This window comes from Lichenostomus cassidix, chromosome 24 (genome assembly GCF_008360975.1).
Source record: "Lichenostomus cassidix isolate B80296 chromosome 24, HeHo_3.0, whole genome shotgun sequence".
NCBI lineage: Eukaryota > Metazoa > Chordata > Aves > Passeriformes > Meliphagidae > Lichenostomus > Lichenostomus cassidix.
In genome coordinates, this window is record NC_139504.1 from 2827502 (window position 1) to 2854393 (window position 26892).

At 49.6% G+C, this 26892-nt stretch overlaps 1 protein-coding gene across 2 annotated transcripts in view; it reads right to left on the bottom strand.

Moving 5' to 3' along the window:
* The window catches only part of LOC146427471 (opioid-binding protein/cell adhesion molecule homolog), a 295961-nt gene that overhangs the window by 257531 nt on the left and 11538 nt on the right, over window positions 1-26892 (bottom strand). Inside the window, exon 1 of one of the 2 annotated variants that reach the window (XM_085081660.1) lies at window positions 23512-23560. The exons of the other annotated variant lie outside the window; for it this stretch is intronic. Coding sequence (XP_084937786.1) covers window positions 23512-23536 — 25 coding nt within the window. The 5' untranslated portion in view covers window positions 23537-23560. Of the gene's footprint in view, window positions 1-23511; window positions 23561-26892 lie in introns of those variants that run through there. 2 annotated transcript variants of the gene reach the window in all.

Consider the following 26892-nt stretch of genomic DNA (forward strand, 5'->3'; position numbering starts at 1 on the left):
TGTGTCAGCGCTCTTTCACAGAGCCCTTACGGAATTTCACTCCAAGGCTCGAGGAAAATGAAAAGGCGAGAGAAGAGCCTTAAAGAAGAGAGAGAAGACCCTTTTTTCCTCATCTCCCCACGACTGTGCAGCAGAAGACACCTTTCACTGGAGGTCTGGGCTTAGCTTTATGGAAAATTCAGATTTCAAAAGGGGGAGAAGAAAAGGGTCAGGCATCACTCACCACAGTCATGAGAACCACCTGGGCTTTTCCCTCGGAATGGAGGGTGGGAAGGTCAGCAAGGCTGCCTGCTCTGAGCTGAGGAACAATTTAGCTGTAAAAAGGAGCCCAAGAACCTCTCAATCTTCCCTATTTTTGGAGGTGACCTTGCTGTTTGAGACGATATCCTGATGATATTTGAATTACCAATCCCCCTTGTCTTTCCGGAGGCCTCAAAAGCAGGTATCACCCCTCAGCCTTGGCAGGTAAACCCAGATAAAGCTCCTGCAGTGGGAATGATGCCCCCACAGGCAGCTCTCCCTGGGGTACCACACACACAGCATCCCAAAAAGCCTTGAAACTTCCCCCTGAGCAGCACCCAGGTGCAGGGAGGACAAGACCAAAGCTCGACAGCTCAACCCACTCTGCAGCACGCGATGTCCTCAACACCACCGAGGATTCACGCCAAGGACAGGAAGTTTCAGAAGTTTCCAAGGAAACCTGACATGCTTTTGCAAGAGAACTTGAAAAAGCAGACAGCGCACTGCTTGCAATCAGGGCTTAAAGAGCCTGCACGGCTGGAAAATTGCTGTTTATTTTATTTCTCATCTGCAGCGCCGGACAGCTGAGCGGGATGTGGCGGGGGAGAGGCTGAGGATGCTCTGGATCCCGGCTCGGGAAGGAGCAGGGCGTGGGGTCGGAAACGCTCTCGCCATCAAGCTGTGCTTGGCCATGAGTCATCTCCACAGCCCCTGCTCCTGCCAGGCCGGGCTGGCAGCGAGGCTTTTGCTTTACTCCCAGCAACCACTTAATGAGCCAGCGCACGGCGTGGTTAATTACACCGTGCTCTGCATGTTTGTCAGTCCCGAGTCCCGAAAAACTCAGCAGAGCTGGAAGGGGCTGTGTGACCTGCGGGTCCAGAAGTCCCTGATGGCACTGGGTGCACCCAGCCCAAGCACCCAGATTGTCTTCAGCACCTCAAAATGCTTTTCAAACACCCAAAAATACTTTGCAAAGGAGGGTCCAGTGTTCCCCTGTTCTGCGCTAACAGCAGGGTCAGTTACTGCACCTGCTCTTCCCTGATGGGAAGATGTAATCCCGAGAATTGACAGAGAACACCGTGAGGATAATTAGGATTGCATCCTCGCAGTCCCCAAAGCCAGCAGGCAGCATTGAGAAAGAGATGCTGAGCAGGAAGAAAAGCAGCTTGACAGCAGAGCTCCTGGATGCAAGACAGAAAAGCGAGTTGCTGCAGAGGAATTTCTGGAGGTATTTAAGTCCTGGATTGAGGTCCTGCAAGGAACGGTGCTGTTTTGACAAGGAGGATGTGCAAGGTGGGAGGCTATTATGGTTTTCTCACACGGATTTCAAAGCCTCAAGCAGAGGTCAGCGAGCAGCGATTGGAGCGATTCCTGCAGCCCCCGCGGGGCACAGGGACCCTTCGCTTCCCACCACCAACAGCCCACGAGGACTTCTGCCAAAAGCTGCCACTGTGCTGTCAAGGATAGAGAAAGAACAGGTTGAAAATGTATTTTGTTTATGTGTGGGCAGCTAGACTAGGGAAAAGATTTATTTAAGATGTTAGGAGGGGTTTTGAGCCCCTTTTTCCTCTCCTCCATCCACTTAGCAGCGACCAGGCGTTTTCCTTCCCAGCTTATCCCACGACAAGAAGTAAAAACACATTTTTGCCTCCCTTCTCAACACTTAAAACTTGGGATTTGGGCAAGCCAAAGACCAGGGCCCCCTCAGTTTTAGGTGCAGGGCTCTCCATCCCTGATGGGGCTGCACCAGCCCAAGCTAGTCTAGAGTCAAACAGAAAGAAAGGATGGAGCAAGAAAAAGAAAAAAAAAATTAAAAAACCCAGGAGAAAGACTGAAAATTGGATCCATTTATTTTACTTCAACCTTCCCCAATAGCTGCTGGTTATTTACCATTATCTCTCCTTGCAGTGCCAGTGTTGAGCTGAACTCCCCTCCTTAGGCTGCTGACAGTCCATGATTACCAAGGAGCACAGCAATTCCTGCCCAGCCTGCCTGAGGAAGACCCTCTGTGCCAAAACAACAGCCCCCCTTGAGGGGGAATGGGGACAAGAGAGTCAGGGAACCTACTGACATCATGCTGGGCACACAGAGAGATGAATTCTCCTCCCAGGGACCCTGCAAGGATCCCCCGAGCAGCCGCTGCTCCCACCTTGCACCCACGACGACAAATTTGGAGGTGCCATGCATAAATTTTCCCCCTCAGCAGGATTCTTGCCAAGGCAGAGCTGCTTCTCTGCTGCACGCCACAGGGATGACGACAGTGTTCAGGTAAAGGACATTGCTGCCTGTGTCACCATTTTATGGTCTATCTGCCCAAGACAGAATTAGTTCGGGCAGGAGGGGAAAACACAGCATCTTGTATTTTATAAGAATATATTGTCCCTTGGGAAGAGCTTTAACCAGCTTGTACCTCCAAGTGTGGATGAAGGAGCACTGGAAATTACCTACTGCACAATTCATCTGAGATTTCCTCGTTAGCTTTCACCAGCAGGGCAAGGAGCTTCGCTGTTTACCCCAAGTTCCCAGGGACAGGCAGGATTTTTCCAAAACCATTCCCCAAAAAACACCCCCACCTGCTGAGATGTGAAATCAGAGGTGGCTTGGATGGATTCCCCTGCAGAAATGTGCCCATCAGTTCCACCTGTCTGTGCCAAAGGCAGGTGATGCTGTTGAGCAGAAATAACTCAGGCTGGAGTGACTGATGTTGCAGCTCCCTGCAGCACAGGCATGGGGAAACCCAGTCTGACCAGATGAGGTCAGGGGAGCAAAGACAAAGGGCTGCTTTTGGGTCTGCCCTCACCTTAGTCTTGTTTTTCAAGCAATCCCTGGCCTCTGCCTCCAAGTCAGCAAAACGCTTTTAAAGCCAGGCTTTTCCCTTGGTAAATGGCCAGCTGGGGCTGTCCTAGCCCTCAAAATATACATCCTGCACCCCTTCACCTCTGCAACAGCCCTCGAGCCTCCTTCCCTGTGTCCTTAGAGGGTACCTTGGCTCCAGCATCCTCCCATCTGTCTCAGGCAGGTCAATGCTCTGTCACCCTTCAACCCATCCCCACAAAACAGAGGGCTCCAGAGGGAGCTGCGGGTGTCTTCCTAGATTTATGGCCTCTTTATTTATTTGTATTGATTTTTAAAAATGCTTTTGAAAGGAAAAAAAAAATAAAATAAAGCAGCACAACGACTCTGCTGATCCCTGGAGGCCTGGCAGTGATTAGTGCTTAATGCATCTGTGGTTGCTCTGTGCACCTGGGGACACCCCAGCGCTGTGCAGACATCCCAACTGGGAGACAAACATCTTTGTCCAGCTTTCTGGACATTTTTTTGTCCCCACCCCATGGATGGCAGAGTCCTGCTGCCAGTGGGTTCTTCACAAGCTCTCAGCTTTCCTTGAAAGCCCCTCAGAAATGTCTCCCTTAAGTGTGAAGCTCCTGGGTTATGGCAGCCCTGCTGTGGTTCAGAGTAAGTCGTTGCAATGATTAATTACTCTCCCTTCAAAAATTGGACACTGCTTCTATTGTAAATGAGTCCAGCTTCACCTTCCAACACTGGATCCTGACACTCTCTTTGCTGCTAGATTAAAAACCTGTCCATTTTCAGCAGCTTCTCCCCCACAGAGAAATATGTAGACCACAATGAAATCACCTCTTAACCTCCCTTTGATAAACTAACCAGGCAGAGATGCTTCTCTCGCACTCCAAAGCGAGCCTTACATACCTTAATTTACCCACATGTTTTGTTTTCAACTTTCTGTGTTGGCTTTTTTCCCATTTTCTTTTGTAAAATCCTCCCTGGAGCTGCACAAAGCCCTGTTAAAAAAGTCCTGCTCCTACATGTAATGCCACCTCCAAACACTGGTTATTCCTCACGTGTTCCCACAGACATTTCTTGCCCAAAGGAGTTCATATTTACATTGAAAGAGTGACATAAACTGAGAGAAAATAAGATTATTCCTGTTGTCCAGATAACGGAATCAAAGCACAGAGATGAAGAGATTTGCCCACAGCCACAGGGAGTTGAGGAGCTGCCTGTGCACACCAATGCCAATAATTATTTAGCAATCAGAGCATCAATAGACAGCAATGAGGAACATGGTTCAGATGGTTCAGATCCTGGGTCTTGCTGCTCTGATGATATTCCAAGAACCTCTCTGACCTCCACTGCCCTGACAAGAGGATTTCAGCACAGAGTAACACAAGTTCCTTGGGATGGAAAGCTGCTCAGAGGGTTTTCCATCACAGGGAAAGAAAGGAAAAGTCCAGTTTGAGCACCCACACCAAGGAAAAAGCCAGATTTCCCACTGGTCCCAGAGCCAGTTGTCCCAGTGGCTCTATCAGCTGGAAACACTCAAACCAACGTCCAAGAGCCACCTCAACCCTCACTCCAAAGGGGTTCTCTGCAAACCCTTGCCCATGCCCTGTCTGACTGAAGTCAGGGCCACCTTTGCACACCCAAACCTGTGAAAAACAGGTTGTGACTCTTCCTGCACTCTGCAAAACAGGGACAGTCCTATTTCCCTCCCTGGCTTTGCAAAGCTCCATGACTTGGGATGGAAAGAATCCTCCCGGACTCCCCTACCTATAACAGAAACACCATCTTTTGGTTTGGCACCTTCCTGGTGACAGGGAAGTTGGAAAAAAGGGATTTTTATTTTTTCTTTATTCCCGCCCAACATCTGGCTTCTCCCAAAGCTTCCAGGGGACCAAACAGGAGGGAGTGGTGTGACAGCCAGCAGGGATGGCAGCCTGATCCAGCTGGGTGCTGAATGAGCAGTGCCAATTCCACTCCTACCAGTATACTTCCGATAAATTCAGAGATAAACACAGCCATCGTAAGCAGTTTTCCTCATGCTGCCAAGCACTCATGGCCAACATGGTTCTCCTCACTTCTTTTGACACAGTCCCACTTCATTCCCCTAAGCCACCGATTAGACAGTCAGAGGAGACAAAGAGAAATCCCAAGATGCAGCATCCCTTTGCTTACTCCTCTCTGGGAAGCTGACATGAAGGGATCCAACCCACTTGCCAAACAGTTAAAAAGAGAACGGCCCAGCAAAGAACATCAAAACTGCACTTTAATTAACTTGGGATTGTTTTCTCTCTCCCCCTCTCGCCTTTTTTTATTCCTTTTCTTCTCTGTCTCCTGGCGTCAAGAACCAAATTGAGATGCAGGTGAATTCATTTTCATAAACTATCAGTTTCCATCAAATCTATCTAATCCATCTCTCGCTGCAAAATCCCTTAAGCAGAAGATCTCGCTCCCACTCTGCTTTCCCCAGCTGTGTAAGCCTCGCAGAGCCGGCAGAAATACCAAGCGTGGGTGGCACTACAAGTTCCCAGCTCTCTCTAGATGTGAATATCACTGAGCTTACACGTCCTCGCCGTTCCCTCTAAAACATATGGCTTTAATGTAGCACCAGTCACTTCCCATCAAGATCAAAGTTTAAATATATCTGAGGACCAGGATGGGCAAAGCAGGTGCTGCTCGTGGGTCTGCAGAGAGGGGCTGAGGTGGGATGGGGAGGGGTTGATCCACAGCTGGAGCACAGCTGGAGGGAGAAACTAGGGATGGGGTTTGGGAAGGGGGTTGAGCCAGGAGCACACACCCCTCAGTCCCCATCCCTCCTCAGATATGGTGCCACGCCCCAAAATTCTGACAGCCAACTGGAGCATCTGGAGCAGCTGATGCAAGCAGCATCCCCCAGCTCTGAAACGGCTAAAAACTCACAATCACACTGCGAGCAGGGCAGAAAGTCAAGCAGCTCTGCCCTGAACGTCACACTGGCTTCTCCACAAACTCCAGTTTGAATCTCCACCACCTAGGGACTCAGCCTGCCAGGCAAAGTAGTGGCAGTGAGCAGGATTAGGGATGGGGAGGCAGAGGAGGAGGCAGGAGGAGATATTGCAGCTCTTTTAGCATCACCCAAAAGTGTTTATCAGGACCACACACAAAGGTATTGGCTGCAGATTGAATGCAGTTCATGGCAAGAGTTTCCCAAAGCCGCTGGGAGCTGGAGGGCTCATCAGAGAATCTTAATTGGTTTTCTCTTAAAAAACTCCAAATGCATAAATTAAAGCAATATAATAAACTCCTGCCTGTTTCTCATTATTAATAATACAAACACAGCAAGACAACACTGCAAAGCAACTTTCTCCAAATTTTCTCCCCGAAGATGGAGGAGCCAGGAGTGAGAGAAGGCTCTGACACCCTGGGCTGGGGACAAAGAGGAACCTGAAGGAAGGAGACAATCCTGATTGCCAGGATGACATCCTGGGGGATAAGACTGCGGCTGCTTGACCTCCTTTTTGTTGGGGTTCGTGTCCTGTTCCTGCCAAAAAGGTCTCCTTACACTCATCTTTCATCTCCCCTCCCCTTTTATTTCCTCTCCAGTGCAGGCACTTGCTCTCAAGAACTCAGTTTCTCTCCACTTTGTAGATGGTTCTGCCCTTTCATCACAGCCTCTGGAGGCTCCAGCAAAGCTCAGAGTCTCACCTGGCCCAGGCAAAGCAAACATCAAAGCAAGGAGCTGATGCTCAGGCTGGGGTTCTGATGCTCAGCCTGGCACCTCCAGGCTGCCCCAAGGCCGTGCCAGCTCTGGTGGGTGATGAACCTTGGTGGGATCAACCAGAGCCCACCAAGGTGGGCAATGGACCTCCAAGACCTGGCATTCAGCTGAGAGCCAAAACTACAACAGCAAGTCCAGTTTCCCTGCTTATGATGAAGTTTTTCCCTGATATATTTGTTTCAGCTCAACGATATTAGAATCCCAGAATGGTGTGGGTTGGAAGGGAGTTTAAAGACCATTTAGTTCCAACTTTCCTGCCATAGGCAGGGACACTTTCCACAAAACCTGTCCCTGAAAATACCAGAGTTTATCTTAGTAAAGTCTCCAGTGAGTTAATCTCCTTTTGAAGTGCTCAATTATTTTATTTCCCAAGTCACAAGGCCAGAATCCAATGGGTGAACTGGGAAAAAGAACCAGTCCCCTGCCTGTACATCCAGATTTAATAAAGAAAACACAAACCAAAACAGATCTTGCTCCTTCTGCTCTTCCTTTTTTTTTCTCTCCCTCCCCAAAAGTAGGTTATTTATATTTTAATTAAAGTGAGCACAATGTAACTCCGTGAGTTTGGCTGCTGAGCGTTGTCTCAGGTCGGGCTGGAAGATAAACACGCTCAAATACTCTCGGTGTGGCCCTTTTCTGGGAAGCACAGGGATCACGCTCACAATTCATCTTAAACCATCGCAAGATGATGCCCATTAGAGGGGAGAGAACGGGTGTTAATGAGATGAAGTGTGAGAATGGGGGGAAAATGAATAAAAGCAACAGCATGAATAGCACATGAGAGGCAAATGAAATAATTACTCCGTTCACCATTGTTACAACAACACAATAAATTTAATGTAATTTCTAAAGGCCAACCAGTTCTCTTTCTTACTTCTGCTGCTTCTTTTTTCTCCCTCCCCCTTTTTTTTTTAAAGTTCCTTTTTACAGTTTCAGAATTATGCTTTAATTAGCATAACATTTAAATTAGCGAATGGAATCTTAATTAGCTGAGGAAATAGACTTTTGTTGGAGTGGTTGCTAAAACAAATAAATCCTCTTCCTCTTTCAAGAGCCATTTGCTTATGGCACATTTAATAGCCTAGTGTACCATAAACAATTTGAGACAAGGATAAGTAATTAAATTAGAAAACATGCCGACAGAAGTAGCCCAGCCTGGCCTTCTGGAGCTACAAGGAGATAATGCAAACCTTGCTTCAGGAGGGAAAAGTGGCCACGCTGGGATGTTCAGTTTTTGTTTGCAGAATTCTAGTTGCCCAATGTTTTGGGTTGAATATTGGAGCCTCGGGGGTGGTTGAGCCCTGACTTTGAAGGATGCCTCTCGTGGGAATGCAAGGAAAGGGTCTCAGGAAGTTCAGACAAAAAGACAAACCCAGAAAGGGTTTTGTCTTGAAGAAGGGAAAGCTCACAGTGGTGAAGGCCTGGGAAGAGTGAGACAGGAGCCACACTTTGCAACGACAAGAGAACTTCCTTCCAGAAACTCTTTCTGCTGCGGCATTTGAGGTTCAGCAGCTACAACACAAAACCCAGGTCAAGGATCACCTTCTGGGTTCGATCTAACTTTGCTCCAAACCTGGTTCCTCTCTCCTGGGTAGAAGACATTTCCCTCAGCTTTAGCCTCAGCACAGCTGGAGAGAGACCAGCAGCTCTCCCAGCTTTTAAAGAGAAGCAGGAATATTGTCAGTCGAGAGAGATGGGAAACAGCAAGACCCAGTGGAGGATGTATTTGTAGGTCTTCCTCTGCCTTGCAGAGGGTTGGGAAAACCATCACATCCAAAGCATCTTCCAGTGCCTTGTCCCAGGCACTCAGCTCACCTATCCTAAAATTCTATTCCATGAAAACGCCCTCAGCAGGCAGCTCTTCTCTCTCCCTGTGCCACGAGAGTGTCAAGTCAGGCAGATCAGGCTGCAATATCCATGCTCTGCCTCCCTCATGCTATAAAACATGATCAATTTTTCCCACCCCTAAAAAGGCAGGATCCTTTTGTTAACATTTAGGCACGAGGCTTGTGAATGAAACAGGAAAAACAGACAGCACCATCCAACACTCCCATACAAATCCCTGTGGTTCTGGGCATCCTTTGGAGGACAAATTTCAGGTTGTCGCCTGCACAGGCAAGGTGTACAGCAGATATTTCCTAAGCTGGATAGTCCCAGGATGCAACAAAAATAAGAATCTTAAGCCTCCTGCACTCCCAGCTTTTAAAGATGAGCAGAAATCTCGTCACTCGAGAGAGATGGGAAACAGCAAGACCCAGGGGAGGATGTATTTGTAAGTCTACCTCTCCCTTGCAGAGGATTGGGAAAACCACCACATCCAAAGCATCTTCCAGCTGATGAGCGAATCCCTGGGTGGCCTTGGGTGGTCTCTCCCTGCTGTCCCTGTTCTCCAGCACAACCCTGGCAGCTGAAGACAGAGCGTTTCCAGCAGCAGGGCTGCTCTATCCCGCTCTGGCCAGGCAACTGCAGAGAGCAATAAAAGTTTAATGGCTCCCAGTGGGTCGATTCCAAAAGAATGAAAACGCTATAAATCCAGCATAGTGCTTATGTGGAGCTTAAAAACAAACTGCTCCAATCACACTTAGCGAAGTCGTCCAGTCTTCACAGAAGACAGGGATGAAAAGGAAAGATTTAACCTTAGCCATGCCTTGGGCAGAATTGAGGTTGGGTAGAAAAACAGTTTGGCCTCAGAGGGAAGATTTTCCTGGGTTTGTTTTTATTTGGTGTGATGTAATTCCTTCTCTGTGCATCCCTGACACAAGGGCTCACACTCCAAGGCACCACCAGGGCTCAAGGTACATGGAAAACTGCCAGGATCAGGCAAAACCCACCTAACTCCTTGCTTTCCAGACAAAGCCATGCTGAGAAGCCCCTTTTAAAAGCTTTATTCCATGATGTTTCCCCATGCAAACCTATTCCATCCCCACTGTCTCATTCCTCATCTCCATGCATTGTGACAGACAACAATTTTCCGTAGCAGCCTCTCTCAAGGAAAATGCTCTAACACAGGTATAACTCATTCCTGGCCACCACTTTCTGTCTTATCTCCCTTTCTTCCCTGCTTCACTACACAGCTGTGGGCTCTGGAGCTTCTCGGGAGGGTGGGAAAAGCAAAACTCCCTGTGTGTAACCCCATTTCTCACAGCAAAAATGCCTCCAAGAGCTGCACCTCTCCCAGGGAGGCCAAGGTGCAGCACAGCCCCATCCATCTTGTGTCCACCTGCTCCGTGGTGCTAATGAAGGCAGGGATGGGGAAGGCTGCAAATAACAATTAACCTCTGCTCTCCGCTGGGGAAAAGTCGATTGGCAAAGAGGAGCCAAATCCTGGCTTTTTCCACCTGCCTTCTCCTTTTCCAGCAACAGTGGCAGTGCTGTCCTCTGGGTTCTTGTGTTTCTCACTCCTCACAAGCTGCTCTGCCCTCAGCAAAAAGAGCTGTTAGGTCTCAGGGAGGCTGAGAAGAGCAGCATTTCACAAGAACACTGACACTCATTTTCTCCTGACCTCAATGGCTGGGAAAACCCACACCCCAGGCAACAAATGCATCCCAAGCTGATCAAAAATTACCCAGGGAATTCAGATTCTTTCCCATTTGAAAACAGGTCATCACCCAATCCTCATTTCCTACTTCTTACACATCCATTTTCAGCTTTCACAGCAGAGTCATAGAATTGTTTAGGTGGGGAAAGATCTCCAAGATCATCCAGCCCAATGTTTGAGTGCAGCCAAACCATCCCACACAATCAGATCCCACGAAATACTTGCTCTGCCTCCAGTGGAACGTTGGTAAGCCAAATGATCTTTGTTTCTAATTCCTGTAAGGGCATCTTAAATATAAAGAGGATGTTTTGGTACTGCTGGGATGAGGACATCCAGACTGAGGACAGGCAGCATCTCCCATCCACAGCTTCTCTATGAGCCCCAGCACCCACAGACCAGCAATTCCTCATTTTTAATAAAAAACCCTATTTAATATTTTGACCCATCACTTCTAAAGCCCAGGAAGCTGATGAAATACCACGGCTGGAATTCTGCACCACATAAACATCCCTGTGCAGGGAGACAAGAGGCACCAACTCTAATTACTAAAATTACATTCACAGAACTAAATTGCAGTCACAGAAGCTGAGCTGGCCTAAAGCAAGCTATGCCCTCATCCCAAATAGCACTTTTTATAGACATTCTTATTCGCACACAAGGAAAAAAACCAACAAAGCCAAACAACCAACCAGAAAAAGAGGCTCTCTTCTGGTAAAATTCCAAATGACAGCCAAATTACATCTTACAACTACTAAACTTTTCTCCTTACGATACTCCTGGCCCTTCCCTGCTTTGCTGAGGGCAAGGGATGCTCAGGACACAAGTCAGGATGAAGATACTGGATAGGATTGGATGTTGCAGCAGTGCCAAACACTTGGAAGCAAAACCCCACCCAACTCCTTCACTCCTTTCACAGAACCAGCTATTTTTCTTTTTTTTTTTTAACACATTTCAGCCCTCTGGAACCCAGACACCCCAAAATGGCCCAGCTTCATCCTCTAAGCCATTACTCCAGCAATATTTATAGTTTTCCAAGAACAAACAAAGCCATCACGCTGAAGCCTGTGTGTTAATGGCACAGCCTGGGGATAGATGACTTTGGGGAAATCACTGTGGCGAGCACGGAATGGTGATGGATGGAGGAGGAAAAGGGGGGAAAGGAAAGAAAAAACAGCAGTCTGCAGAAACAGGGGGGCAATTTGCCGACTTGAGTAGAGTTACACCTCCTTGCTCCAGTGACAAATCTGCTCCATTAGGCCTATAAACCACACTTTGCCATCACCACGCTGCAGAGAACGGCTCACAGGCAGTAATGGGCCTCTCAAGGCAAATGCAAGCCCAAAACAAACACTTTTCTAAACGCCTCATAACTTTTTTGTTCCACCTGACTGCAGTCAAACCTGAACTCTGACCTTGCTGTTTCTGCCACACGCTTCTAACCTCCAGGAAAAAAAGCCCAACAAACCTGATGAGACCCTCTGCTGCATTCCTGGGCTGCACCAGCTCACAGTGCAGCCCTTTCATGCTCAGCACAGAGAATTTTCTTTCCTATGCTGCATTTATTTAATGAAAAGCAAAGAGGTGAAGAAGTAAGGACCCCTCTCCGACCACCCATTTTCAGAGAAGTGATTTCAGAGCACCATGGAATAGCCTCAGTGAGAAGGGACCCACAAGGATCATTGAGTCCAACTCCTGCCCCTGCATAGACACCCCAACAATCCCACCCTGTGCATCCCTGGGAGCATTGTCCAAACACTCCTGGAGCTCTGGCAGCTTTGGGACTGGGACCATTCCCTGGGGAGCCTGCTCAGTGCCCCAGCACCCTCTGGGGGAAGAAACTTTTCCAAAAAACCAGCCTAACCCTCCCCTGACGCAGGTCCAGCCATTCCCTCGGGTCCTGTTGCTGGTCACCAGACAGAAGAGATCAGTGCCTGCCCATCCTTTTCTCCTCATGAGGAAGCTGGAGGCTGCTGTGAGGTCTCCCCTCATGCCTGATTTCCCCCAGCCTGAGGATGCTGACCCTGCTGTGCCTCGCAGGATTAACACATCTCGAGATCCACTGACGGAAAGATGCTGCAGGTAAGGGAAAAATGCCATTCCCTCGGACACAAACTCTGACATCCTATCTTAATCCTCAGCTGGAACAGCAGCGCTGCTTTGGGATCTCACCCCGTGTTATTAAAGCACTCCAGATGGTTTTGATGGGGAAGAGACATTCATTGCGATACCCCAGACACCAAGCTGACATCTCAGCGGCTGCAGGAACATCACAGAGAAAATCGGTTCCCCACCAGTGTTTGTGCAGTAAGAGGGAACTCGTGAACTGAAGCAGAAAATCCTCCACGACTGCTCTAGACTAATAATTGCCCAAACGCCGGGTGGTGGCAACAAAATACAACCCACAAAGCGATGCCTGGCTTTGAAACGAGCCCTGCTCCTCGACCCGGAGGCAGCGGTTCTGCTGCCGCCCCGAGGGGGTGAGTAAGCCGCGGGACACGGTGTCCAGCAATAAATTAAATGCCAGCAGAGCCGGCTCGCTCAGCCCGGGCACCCCGCGGGCAGCAGAGATGAGCTCGCTCCGGCTCTCCGGTGTTTGCTCCTCTCCAGTTCCCTCCCGTGCATCACCCGCACCGCCTCTCCTCTCATCCCTGCCGCCTTCGCCTCCTTCCCTCCTCCAGGCTTTCCAATCTCGGGGTTTGAATCCCTTTTCCGAGGGCTCTGCCTTCCCCTCTCCCCTTGCAGCAGTGGCACAGAGGGACAGAGCCCGCGTGTGCATCGTGATTATTTACAGGCGCTTCTCCCTCTCTCTCTCTCTCTCTCAGAATTCCACAGGATCAAAGACAGCCGGAGCTCACCTCGGAGCGGAAAGGCAGCCAGGCTGCTCGTATCACCACGATGCCCTTGCACTGGGCAGGAAAATGAAAGGGGAAAATGCCTCTAGGAAGGTGCTGCAGGATGCTCCCTACCCCAGGATGCTGGGAAGCATCCACCCCACTTCCCAACGCACTGCCACCTTCCATCCTCACCCTGCACAGCGCTGGGAAAAGAGATGGCACAGAATTACCACATCACAAGTGAGCAGAGAGCCCGGCTGCAAGCAAAGGACATGGGGAAAGCTCCCAGAAGGGACCAGATGAAGGGGAAAGGCAGCCCTGGGCTGGGGGAGCAGGCGGTCACAGCAGCCTAACCTTCAATCACCGCCAGGCAGCCGCGCTTGGCTGCGAGCAAAATAAAAGCGATCGCTGCGGCCTTTTAAAGAGCAATATAATCTGGGGTGATTACCATACAGAGCGGCACGGAGAGAGCTCGGCACAGCGGGAGACTTATGAGGAGTTTGGCTGCTCCGCAAAGCGCAGGCTGGTGCTTTTCGAGCCGTGCTGGCAGAGCATCCCCACGATCCACCCACGCGTGGCATCGCTGCCCGGTGCCCTCTCTGGGCACACACAGCCCCGGAGAGCCAGGAAGGGTTTTCCACAAGTGAAGCTAATGAGGCTGATCACGGGCTGATGTTACTTGGCAAAACGCTGCGGGTATTTTGCTAATTTACGCCACCGGAGAGTCCTACCCAAGACATTCATTATCGTTCTGGGGTCTGGGCATGCTTGCTGGTTTTGGTTCCCCCTCCTCCACACGCTGGACGGTTTCCCCTCCACATCAGCGAGGCTGGAGCTGGTCCCTCCTGCCAGCTCGTGCCAGCACAGATGATGACAAAAACTGCACAAAGGGAGAAAAAATAATAACCGGGACCAAGCCACTTGGCAGAGCAGTGCCAGAGCCATATTCTGTCTCTCTCCATATGGGAGATGAAAAAAGAACCTTTTAGGAGATCACTCGTGTGTGGGACAGGGAGATGCTTTGCTGTCTAAGAAATCCTAGCTGGAGGGAGGTAAGGGCATCACTTGGAAAGGCATCTGGGCATTAGAAGCACTATCTGGGTTAAATGAAGCTCATTTCCAGCCAAGAGCTTCTGTTTGAGCCAAGTTCTCCCATGGTATCCACTTACTGTGAAACCTTCTCAACCACTTGGGTTTTGCAAAACCAAAGAGCATCAGAAAAAACACTGATTTGTGATGCTTTCACAACCATAATAGTACAAGTCACACTTCAGGAAAAAATCTGCCCCTGTTCACGTGAGGTATTTACCCTTTTGAGAAGAAAGACCTGGGGCTTGGAGGGCTCCACATTCCAACAAACAGCTCTAAACAGGACAGTGCCCATGGGTGAGGGTCCATCCCACCACCTGGCACTCAGGTATCCAGCACCAGAGAGGCCAAACCCTCATTTTTGGGGTCCACTCTCTTCCACTGCTGCAAAAATGAAGACTAATGATGATGGTCCCACCTGTCCACAGCCTACAAGAGCAACGTCTCCTTGAAGGGCAACAACATAAAGAGAGAACAAGCCCATTTAAAACTCTGCTTTCTCTGCAAGTCAAGCCCACGTCTGACCTGGCAGTGAGAGAACAGCTCAAGTGATGATAAGGAAAACAGCAGATCAGGCAAATTTAGTCAGACTGGATTATGGGAGACCAGCGGTCTCCAGGTTCTCCATAGAAGAAGTATAGTCAGGAGTCTGCGGTGAGCTGTTCCAATGAGAGGCAATAATTGAATTTGTTTTCATTTAATTTGAAGGACCTTTAATTAAAAGCCAAGCCTGTGTGTGCGGAGAGATAAAGCTGAGCACGTGGAGAGCGGGGGTAATTTGGGTGCTGAATGCAATAATTAATTGTAAACGTGGAGGTCAGGAGCCGGGCTCTATCTCCCTGCAATCAGCACGCGGCGCTGGCCGGCCGAACGGAATGGGCTCGCCAGCGCCGGAAACGCTTAAGTGATTTTTGAAGCCTTAATGGCAATTATAGAGCAGCGAGGAGGTTAATTTGCAGAGTTCATTAATCAGAGAAATAAACACGTCAGCGATCGCCACGGAGAGGGGGAGCAGAGGAGGCTGACTTGGAGATGGAGACGGCCGACCTCGGCACTGGGGCTCGCCGGGGACTGGGGACATTGTTTGCCTCCTCGGCTTGGGGTGAACCCTGGCTGTTCACACTGAACCATGAGCTGTGAAACCCTTGGCCGCTCACCCCGGGGCTCCTGTTAACCAGAGCTAAATATTCCCCAGCTCCACGAGGTGTTAACTGGATAACAAGACCACGTCGCTCTCCAGCTGGTGACTCCAGTCCTCTCAGTCCTGCTACTCCCCTGCAATCTCAGCTTCTCATGGGTTGGTACTTTATTACTATTACTGAAAAGCTCCTTGGCTTCTCAATAAATCTGGCCACCAGCTTTGAAGTGACAACAATCATCCTCAAATTAAGAACTCACCTCACTGCCAAGAGTCCTAAAACCCAGGAGCAACCCCTCCCAAAGCTTGGAAAGATGAAGCTTTAACACAACACCTTTGATGCTAAAATATGTCAGGATACAGAGCCTATTAAGAGAAAACATTTAGAAATAAAGAAAGTGGCCTGAATCCTAATAGGTAGTAGTGAAGTTAACAGATGTGTGGCTTCCTGGACATGCATTGTGAGACAAGAGTGGTGCATCCTGGAGGAAATATCTCAGGAATGAGGTAAGGATAATCCCAATGCAGCAGGACAGAAAGGGACCAGGAGTGAGGGGTGTCTCTGCTGCCTCACACAGCTTGGAAAAAATGGAATTTAGCAGTGGGAGGACAACCACTACAGGGAGTGAAGAAAACTGGAATCGCCCTGTGCTGAGCAGCAGGAGAGCGTCAGCAGAATCCTGGGATAAAAGCAGAGCAAGCCAAGGCTGGAGACCTCCAACAGCTCCCTGTATTCCTGGGGATCTCCTGCCTTCCCTTCCCTTTCAGGCTAAGGAGAATAGGGTGAGGCATTAGGGAGGTTTCTGGAGGAGCTGGATGAGCCCTTCCCAGGCTGGTGGCTCCTCCTGTCCCTGCTGCTGTGGGACCAGCAGGAAGAGGACACAAACACATGGAAAGATGTTTCAGGGAGTGCAGCACCAAGAGCTTTTTCTCAGGCTGGTAATTGCTCCCTGGAGAAAGGCTGTACATTGCAGCAAATTATTTTTTCCACTCCTTCCTTCCTTCCTCTCAGATTATTTCAGGAACTGATTTCTGATGCTTTTTGGGATGTACCTGCATGGAAGACCTGTGCTTCCAAGGCAATGGACAAAAGGACTCCAAACACAGCACAGATAGATCTTGCCTTGCTGATCCTTTTTTTTGCTAGTACAATTAACATGAGCCAATTAGTCCAGCCATTGCCTTGGCTCCTCTGCCTCTTCAGGCACTGTTATCCCGGGGACCTCCATATGGAAAATGAGTTTTAAACACCTCAACAGACTTCAGGGATTTGTTTTTGCAGGAGCAGCTGTGTTCTTCAAAATATTGAAGAGTATCTATGACATCAAGCAGAGTGCCAAGCTGAGCACCTGGAGCAGGATAATCCCACACACTGGAACAGGCTGGGGAGGGATGAGACTGAGCAGGAGAGCTGCCTGGAACAACCTGGGGGTTGCAGTGCAGGATGAAGAAGATGAGCCACTGCTATGAAAAAGGCAAAGAACCAACCTCCAACTGCAGGAGATCCAAGGAAGCTGCCATTGCCCCCTAACTGGACATTTCAGGGAGAAATGAATAATCAGCACACGTGTCCCTGTGACTTTGTCCACCTCCTGCCCTTCTGACACTCTGAAGAGTCCATCATGTTACTGATGGGCAGCTCAATCCATCTCCTCCATGCCCACCTCCTCCTCTCCCCTGCTCCCACTAACTCCAAGTCTGGTAACCAGCCAGGATCGGTGTTAACTTCTCTGCCTGCTGGAGCTGAGAGTAATTAAACATTTTAATTAAAATCTACAAGAGTGATTGCCCTGTCATCCTCTGAAGGGAAGGCTAATCTCAGCCCTTTTACCCAGTCTGAGTGGCCCAAGGAGGTGATGCTGGGCAGCCGTTTTGGGTGGCAGAAGCATCTGCAAGGAGCCAAGTCCTTGTCTGCACCTGAGCAGAGCCAGAACCTGGCATGGACACAAAACCTTGAGCACAGAGAGGATGCAAACCACCCATTGAATCACTCAGTGCACCTCATTCCTTCAAAAGATTCAGACCTTTGAGAAAACCCTTCAATAATCTGTTTTCACACCACAAGCAGCCCCAGCTGCACTCCAAACCCACCTTGCTCCAGCTCCATCCACCCTCCCTGATCCTCCAAACTCTTCTCCCTTCTGCCTCTCCCACTCCCTGGCCAAGAGCCTCAAGGGCTGTGGAGGCACAGAGCATCCTCACCCTGATTGCAAGTGAAGTGTTTGAGCAGCGTTTCAGAAGTTTTCTCCCCTGACGCCCGTCAAGAACAAACAAAGTATTTGTTGTTGGTGGAGTAAAAAATTCATCAAAATAAAATAAAATAAAGTCAGGAGCAGAAATGCACACATCTACATTTGACTAAGTGGGGAGAGAACACACTCGGAAACTTTTTGATCAGAGCGGAGAGTCTCAAATCCTGACAGAGAAAATGTATTCATAATTTATTAAAAAAATAATTTATAATTTATTTTAAAATTCATCAGACTACTTTTTTCTTTTTTAGCCTCCCTTCTGACAAACAAGATTTTCTATATTCCCGAGGAGTGATACCGATGGGGACAATATTGCTGAAGGCTTCTCTCTACTTTCAGAGGTTGAGAACATGAAAAGACACAGCCTCAGTGCCAGAGACACCCCTGACCAGCATCCCTGCTGTCCTAACCCCTCCCAGGAATGCTCCTGCATCTCAGAGCCCCTCTGCCCTCTGCAGGGGTTTTACAGACCCAAAATAGGAGTCTTCCACCCTCCCTGGCTGCCACCACCTTGCTGGGCTTCATCCAACATTCAGCCCTGGCTCTGACAGGTGAAAAAAAGCAGCCAGGGCACAACGCTGCAGCTCAGATCCCTCCTGCTGGACTCCTTATCCAGGAAGATTATGAGGTTTACTGCTGCTTCTCCATTATCCTAAATAAAGCAGCCCTTCAAAATTGCTTCAGACATATTAGATCATGTACTTTTTACACTTCCAGAGACACTGGTTATAATATCTTTTTAACAACACTGGGCAGAATCTATTTTCTTCTTCCACTGAGCTGAAAAATACTGTTTTCTCAAGGAAGAAGAAAAAGGAGGAGGGAAGAAAAAAAGCTATTGATTTTGTTTAGGGTCAGAATAAAATATCATTGGAGTGGGTGTTGAAATCCTCAGCCACAAATTATTTCCAAAGTGACAGTTTGGGCTGTGAAGATTTTTCTCATGAAATAAAACAAAACAAATGAAACATTGTGTTCTTCCTCTCTCTCTGCACGTTTGAGGTTTCCACCGGCTCCAGCTGGTTCCTGCTGGGTATATTTAGCGTTTCAATCTATTCTCTTCCCATTCCCCATCCCTGCTGGAGCTGCTGCACGGCCAGCACCACATCCTGCTGCCCAGATGGAGTCAGGCAAAGAGATGGAGTCAGGCTGTGGGTGGGATGGGGAAGGACAAGTGCCAAAGTCACAAGGAGAGGGGAGATTGTCCCCTCCGATGCCCAAGGGATGCTGTCACCTCTCCCTTCTCCCTCCATCCACCCCTTCTGCCATGCAGGAGAGCGAATGGTACCCAGCATGCCATGATTCAGCATCCCCCTGGCCAGGACTGGCTCATCTCACGCTGCTTTTCAAGGCAAAAAAAACCCCCAGGAACCTCCAAACCCCGGAGCTCTCAGCCAGGTTTCACTTCTCCAAAGAGTCAGCAAATTAACCCCCATTTATATGCACAACCCACTTCCCTCTAATCTATCCATCTATCTGTGCTCTCTGCTGGTACAAGAGATGAGTATTGGCTTTAAATACAATGATTTCTTTATAAATAAAGAACAGGCAACACTTCTGAAAGGGAAACCAGATGTCTACCTCGGGCTTCTGTGCTTTCTGCTCCTCAGCATTGTGTGAGGCAGATAGGAACACGCCACCGGAATGAAGAGATCTGCAGGTCCCTGCCTCCCACTCTCAATTTTATTTTATTTATTTAGATTTATGCAAATGCGAAAAAGAGGTCACCTACCCATATGCTCTCAATGCCCTTGATGTAACTTTAAAATGCATCATAAAAACGCCCTGTACACCGCAGTATAATTTAGTACCACACAGCACCGGGTAGGAGAAAAGCCAAAATATTCCTGAACTGCAAACAGACACATTCCCACCCTGGAAGCACCTGCACACTCACAGATTTTAGCTTCCATCAGCTCGTCCCTTCCTCATCACCTTCTGTCCAGGGCAGCCACAGCCTTTTCCCCCAAACATCTGCTTCTCTGCTCAACATCTGTCCCCCACCAGTCACTCCATGTTGCCCAGGAGACTTTGGACAGATGACCATCCAGGAGCCACTCCTGCCATCCCATGAGGCAGCCAAAGGCACCATCCAAACCCTGCCATTGAATCAGGAGCCCTTGCTCTTCTCCACCCTTCTGTGCACTGTGGGCTTAGAAACCTCTTGCTAGTGTGAGAAGGAAGATAACTGCTGTAAAAGCATCAAAAAAACTCATTCCAAAGTGTGTCCTTGTGGCGCTACCAGACTCGTCTGATGGAGCAAACCTGTTCCAAGCAGGGCAAGATATTCCCAAGCACAAAGAGGCAGTTGTGGCACCAGGGGAGGGTCTGGACCATGCTCCTCCTTGGGACACTGCACCCACTGACACAGCCACACCTGAGCCACCAGCCAGCCCAAAATCCAGCAGCATTTTGGACAGGAAACACCTGCCTGTGATGCAAGCCACCACAAGGATGTAAATTTTTAATTCCTGAGCCTCACGGAGCCAACCCTGACCTGGAAGCATCACTCCCCACTGCTGGCGCCTCCGAGACGCCACAGGATTTCTCCGCAGCTACTCTTCACGGTTCCCGGCCATCCTCCCTCGGGAACGCGCGCAAAGAGTGAACTAATGAGTCTATTAGACTTAATTAAGCTAATGTGAAATTATTTACTTAATCTGGGAAGATCTTATGATGGCGAGAAATCCCCACGGACAAAAGCTTCCAGCTGCCGTGCACGGGAGGGCGAGAACCTCGCGAGCAGCGGTTATGGAGATGCTCGACCGAACGGCGCAGGGAGAGCGTGGAGAGGAGGCTCAGCCACCACCACAGCCCAAAGCACCTGGCTCTTCCGTGGCATTCCAGCATCGCCAGGAAAACCAGCCAGGAAGCCCCAGCCGTGTTCTGCCTTCATTTTCCAAATGCGCCTCCGTCCGCGGCCAGCAAATCCATCCAAAGCTGGCAGCTGAGAGGGAAAAGTTTTCAGGAGTGGTTGGCCCCTGTCCCCCATGGATGGCGAGCATCCCTCATCCCACAGCTCCTGCAGCCTGGCTGCACCTCAGCGTGGAGCAAAGGGGATTTTGCCTTGCGCATTTTCCTGGCTATTTTTTCCCCCCTGTAATGTAGAAAAGCTTAACGCTCGCTTTGAATTCCTAATACGACTGAGTTCTTTTTGCCACTTATTTTGTTTTGTCATGCACTACATACAATTACACATCTCTAATCCGCAAATCCTCCCCCGACGCTGGAACACGTGCCAAGCCTTTCCTTTCCACAGCCACTGCATTAAAGGCCTTTGGAGACGAGCTGACATCACGGAATGCCGGGATGCCCTGGCATCACCCACAGCCACAATTCCCCGGACATGGAACCCCCTGATCCCCAAGGACTGCTGCTCAAAATGCCCCATCCTCACCCTGCCTGCAGGGAGGGTCTCCAGCTCTGCCAGGAAACCTCGCCAGGACTAAATCCCAGAGAAGGATCTCCCTCCATCCTGGCTAAAGGAGCTCGGCTCAGCATCTCTGAGACGGAAATCACATTTTGTAAATCTCCCACAGTGAATCAACTCCCCAGTCAGATATGAGCTCAGCAAAAACTGGCAGGCAAATGATCTCATTAATAATCAGCACTATCAGGAGTTTCTGCTTCTCTCAGGCAGCCAAACAGGCGAGAATTTATCTGGGAATGGGAGCACAGCTACCTGGAACACAATGTAATTATTGCCCCAAGGTCAGGCAGTGGAAGCAGTGCTGGCAGGCAGTGCTCTGCTCACAAGTCAGGCCACAAGCTTTGGTGGCCCTGTGTGATGCCTCAGCTGTCTCAAACCCTAGCTCCCCATCCAGAGTTGTGCACTGTTTTCCAAAATCTACCAAATCCAGGGAAAGAGGAGCTAAAAGCCCCCCCAGCACAAAAAAATATCATGTGTGTGCTCTAACCTGCGAGCATCAAGCCCTGGAGGGGACCAAGGGCATCCCTGCCATCCCTTCTATGACTTCAGGGAGGTATCAATGAGATTTCAGTGAGGTATCAATGAGATTTCAGTGAGATATTAACGAGATTTCAGTGAGATATCAATGACCAGGGAGGGTACAAACAAGTCTGAGAGTTTCCCTCCATGCACAAAGCCTCACTGCAGCCTCAGAGAGTCTCCTGAACCCACTCAGGAAAAGAAGGGAGTAAGAGAGACATCAATTTCCAGAGCTCTGCGCCAAAATCCGGCCTTCGCCTTTGAAAGCGTAATTTATTCAAGCTCCTTTATTATTGCAGATCCCAGCGTCGACGGGGGATTATGGAGAGGTCACAGCTGGAGCAATAACAATAATAAGAAAAAATAGTGAAGTCGGGAGAGCATCTTGTGTGAGTTCTCCGTGCAGCAGGGACTCACTTTTTTTGGAGCCAAGGTGTAGGAAAGCACAGGAAGAACGTCCCACGTGCCACCAACTTAACACAAAAGTGGCATCCAATGAATCTTTTGGGGGAGCAACAGGGACTGGGGCTTCACACCCCCTCTGTTTGTGAACCCAATTAGGCATATGTTGAGGAAAGGGTGTATGTATATTAGATTTTAATTAAGCAGTGTTAATTATAATCTATGAGATGTGCTTACTGCTTATCTGATAATTATGAGAAAGCCAATTTGGCTGCTGGCTTGTGACTAATTAAGTGGAATTAGTAATGATAATTATAGATTTAATTTTTGTTTGCCTTTACTGGCAATGGGGGGGAAAGCGGCTTCCAGGGCTGGGTGGGGCAGGGATGGGAAAAGTTATGGGGAAAGGTCACCATGCCAGGAATTTGGCCCAGAGAATGGTGATTTGCCCAGAACTTCCCCGAAAAAGAGGAATTTTGGTGGAAACAAAACCAAATTACGATTTAAAAAGAAAGTTTTGCGGGAAATGCTGATGGAAACAAAGTTCTGCTAAAAGGCAGCAGTTTTGTGGAAGACTGGGCTGAGTTTTGCCAGCTCATTGCACAGGCAGCCGGAGCCTATTTTAAAAAAAGGAAACATTGGGCAATTCACAGTTTGACTTTTCCAGCCCACAGGGGGAAGTTCCCTGGGAATCTCTCCCCTTCCTCCCTCACCCACCATGACCCTGACTCCTGCTCTCAAGAAAAAGGGGATTTTTTAGCACTTTTTTTCCTCACAAGCATCATCGATAAGCTCTAAAATAAACACCAAACCCTTCAAAAACCGCCCAATCTCTGGGAATGGGACTTACACATTTGAAACATGCCCACAGGTTGCTCTGCCTGGCTGCAAGTCTCCTTGAAATACAAATTTTCCTCCCTCTCTGAGCATGCACTATGTTCACAGGCTGCCAAATTGACCCAAAACATTAAAGCCAAGCTTTTGTACAAAGCACAGAACACAAGGAAACAAAGCAAACACAGGGAAAAGGGGGATAAAAAAATAAATTGCAGCTGGATTTTTAAAAGGCCCAGCTAAACTTGCAGCTGCACGACAGCACGTGGAGCTGTGCAAGCTCAGCTAATGATAATTAAATCTCCTGCTGCAGGGGTGAACAGCAATTTCGCGCTAGGTCTGCTGCCCGGGATGAGAGCTCTCCCGGGAAAAGCCACGGCAGCAGCACAGGGCTGGAGGGTCAGACCAGGGAGATGCTCTGCTCACTTGCCAGGCAACACCCGGAGCTGGGGATGCTCTGCCTGGTTCCTTCCTCGAAACAGCGTCTCACATCTCCAGTGCTGAGCTAAATAATACATGGCAATCCCATGAATGAATTCCAGGCAGAGAAGAGGGAAGACAATGCTGGCTGAATGCATGAAGGCAGCAGCCCCGGTGCAGCCAGGCTCATTTGTGAGGTCCCCACTGTGGCACCCCCAGCTCCTCGATGAGGATGGCTCTGGGGAAAGCACCTGACCTGAGTGCAAAGTGGCTCCTTGCATCCAGAGCCAGGGTGTTCCTTCGGGAAGCAGTCTCAGGACTGGAGTTCTCCTCTCTGCACGCCAGCAGAGTGCCCTGCACTGACTGAAATAGACTCTTTGCCCAGCTACTGCTCGGCTAAATTTGGTGCCCAACCCCCTGGATCCAGGGCAGCAGCACAGAGCCATTAGCCAGATCTCGTGTGTCTCATCAGGAACCCTTCTCAGGACGAGAGAGTGCCAGAAGCCAGCTTGCAGAGCTCCTGAGGAAGAGGATGGTACAGAGCTGATACTCCTCGCAGGAGTGAAACAAACCCCATGTCCTGGCCGCTTGTGAACATTAAAGATTATTTGCCAGACAAGCTCTTGCCCTGACCTCTGTGGTGGCTGGTTTAAAGAGATTAAATGACAGCACACTCACAATTTCTGTTTTGTTTTTTTTTTTTTTCTTTTTTCCATTTCAGCAGTAACTCAAAAAATAGGCTTGTTTATAGAGGAAAAACATTCCACATGAGTCACGCACTATCCAGAGCAAAAAATATTGCCAGGGTCAGCCCAAAGTGACCAAAACACATGCAAGGATGAACAAAATTTGACCTCATTCCTAATGATGCTCAGGGTTTGTTGCAGCCATGGACATCCCTAAAAACTCCCTCTGGAGTTTCCACCTGGGATCCAGCAGCACATAGGATCCATTACAACAGGGCATCACACTTAAGTGCATTTGCTGAATCATCCATTCCAGCTCCTGGAGTTAATCTCTCTGTGATACATTAAATATCTTCCCTTCCTGTCCTAAAGAGCTGTGGGATGCACAGGCAGGAGCACAAATGGTTTTGGCTCTGACTTGATGCTCAGCTCTGCAAGGGAATTGCTCGCTTGGAATTCCCTGATGAGCAAGAGAGGTCAGTGCCCAGCCTTGAGGGAAAAATAATACTTTAAAGGTGACCCAGCTCCACACCAGGATCTCCTGTTGAACACTTCCACCTGCAGCTGGCAAAGGATGAATCACTGAGTGCTTACACACCCCTCTGAAATGAGGAGTAATGGCGTTTTAAGAGAATAATGCTTCATAACACTCGGCATTCTGTTGGAAAAGAAAAAGACAAGGCAGAAGCCAGGAGCTGATAAAAGCTACAGCTTGTAATTCCATTGCACCTTCCCTACTCAATAAATGGGTTTCAGTCAGAGCATCTCTTCCATCCAACCCAAAAAGGACCTGAAGGGTAAGTTGATTGCATTGATCGTGCATGCATTTTCCCGGCAGGGAAACTGGCCCAGTCCCTGGCTGCTCCTGTCCAAAGTACTCCACTTACTTATTACGGGAATATCGCCAGAGACTCCAGGGCCAGGGAGCGGGACGCTACGGGGAATTCATTGCTCTCTGCGTGCTGGGAACATTAAGTGGGAAGGCAGAGCAGGGGGGTATGGCAGCGGCTCAGCTCAGCCTCTTCCCCATCACAGCCCCTGACAGCCAATCACTCCTGCCACGGGTTTTGCCAGCCCCGTGGGATTCTTCCCACAGGACTGTTGTTAACCCTTTGGGAACAGCACATAGGAGGGCTCCTGCAGGGAGAGCAGCATGGATCTGCTGAGACAAACTGCTTTAGGCTGCTCCTGTCCGCCACAGCCCTGTCATCCTCCACACAGACATCCTCCAGGCAAGAAACTCTCTTTCCATCTTTCCTCGATCCCTACACTAGGCTGTGACACTGCTGAAGTGTCCAGCCCTGAGCCAAACCATCTTTTCTGCTGCTCCCCAGCTGCCCACCACTGTAGGATCTGCTGGTGTGACCATGCCCATCCCTAAAACCCTGCTGCTCTTCCCCACGGAAGAGTGTAAATCCCTGGACTTGGTACAATGCACAAACTCCTCTCCGTAAGATCAGCACTGCCGTTGGGATGCACTGGATGGGGGGCACTGCCATCCTAAAGCAGCCACAGGGAAAGCTGTTGAAACAAGGGCTCTGAGCCCAAATTCAGCACAAAGTCCCAAAACTGGAGCAGAAGGCACAGCACAAGCTCTGTGTCCCAGCTGTCACTCCCTTCACCCACTCGTGTCCCCCCTAAGGGATGGCACCAGTGTCTGGGAGGTGGGAAAGGGACACCCCAGGACACCACCAGCCTCCCTGCTCCACTACAGGAATGACAGGGAGGACACAGGGCAGGCTGGCAGCCTCCCAGCAGCACTGCCCAGCCCGGGGACATGGGTCAGGGTACCTGGCTTTGCTAATTAACCCCGAGGCAATGCCCTGCCCACACGGCAGGCTCCTCCAGCAGAGCTGCCCCCACCTCTCCCGACAGGAGGCTGAGCCCTGCCTTGCCAGAGTGTCTTCGAAGGAGAAGGCTATCAGCTCCAAACAGCCGAGACCTTTAGCTCAAATCCATTAATCCTCTTTATTAAACCCGGGTCACCTCTGAGTCCTGGCAAATTAACCAGCATCTCCCCACTGCAAGTACATCAAGAGGAAACGCGCTGTACAGTGCCTGTAATTTTCATGGACCAGGGCTCCGGGGTCAGAGGGCTTCCCGGGCTCCAGTCTCTGCCTTTGTCAATTTAAAAGGGAACATCGGCTTGCGCTTGTATAAATTACGAGAGAGGCAGAGCAGGGGCCCGGGGTGCTCACAGGGCACTCCGCCGGCTCCAGCCGTGCCACTGCCTCCTCCCCTGCCTGGGGACAAGAGCAGGGGACAGCGAGGCCACAAGCATCAAGTCCCCTGGGAGGAAAAATGGGGCTGGGGACATCTTCCGAACAGCTGGGCAGGCAGGGCACCGCGCTTGGCATCCTCCAAGGCTACCTTGGCCACGTGCCTTCCTCCTGCCTCTAATAAATAGCACATCCCTGGTGCCAGCCCAGCTGGGGAGCAACAGAAAGGGAGACTGGAAGGGCTTTGCTCCAGCTCAGAAGTGGGTGGAAAATTGCTCCCTTGTTGCCAGAAATTTCACCATTTGAAATTTCATCTCCCCCTTTCTTCACTGTCCCGTTGGAGCCACTCTGCTCTGAATGCTCACCAAGCCAGCACCAAAGCAAGAAGGACATTTAGCTGGGCTGGGGAAGACCTGGGGCCAAATCCCTTACAAAAACTGATTACACACCCACTAGAAGAGCTGTAAAAGAGAAAGTCAGCCCAGCCCAGCCTGGGGAAGAAGGATTCTCTGTGGGCTGAGGGGTAAGGGCAGCACAGGGATCAGAGATCACAGCACTCCCTTCCTCACTTGGGTCTCCTCCTGCCCCCAGAAACAGCATTCTCAAGATGAGCAAACTTCCCAGAGCCAAGCAAAGAGTGCTCCTATTCCCTCTGTGAGTGAAGATAACCAAAAAACCATTTTTCACGGGGAAAAAGAAATGTGGGAAAACTTCCAAGTGACTCCGTAAGAG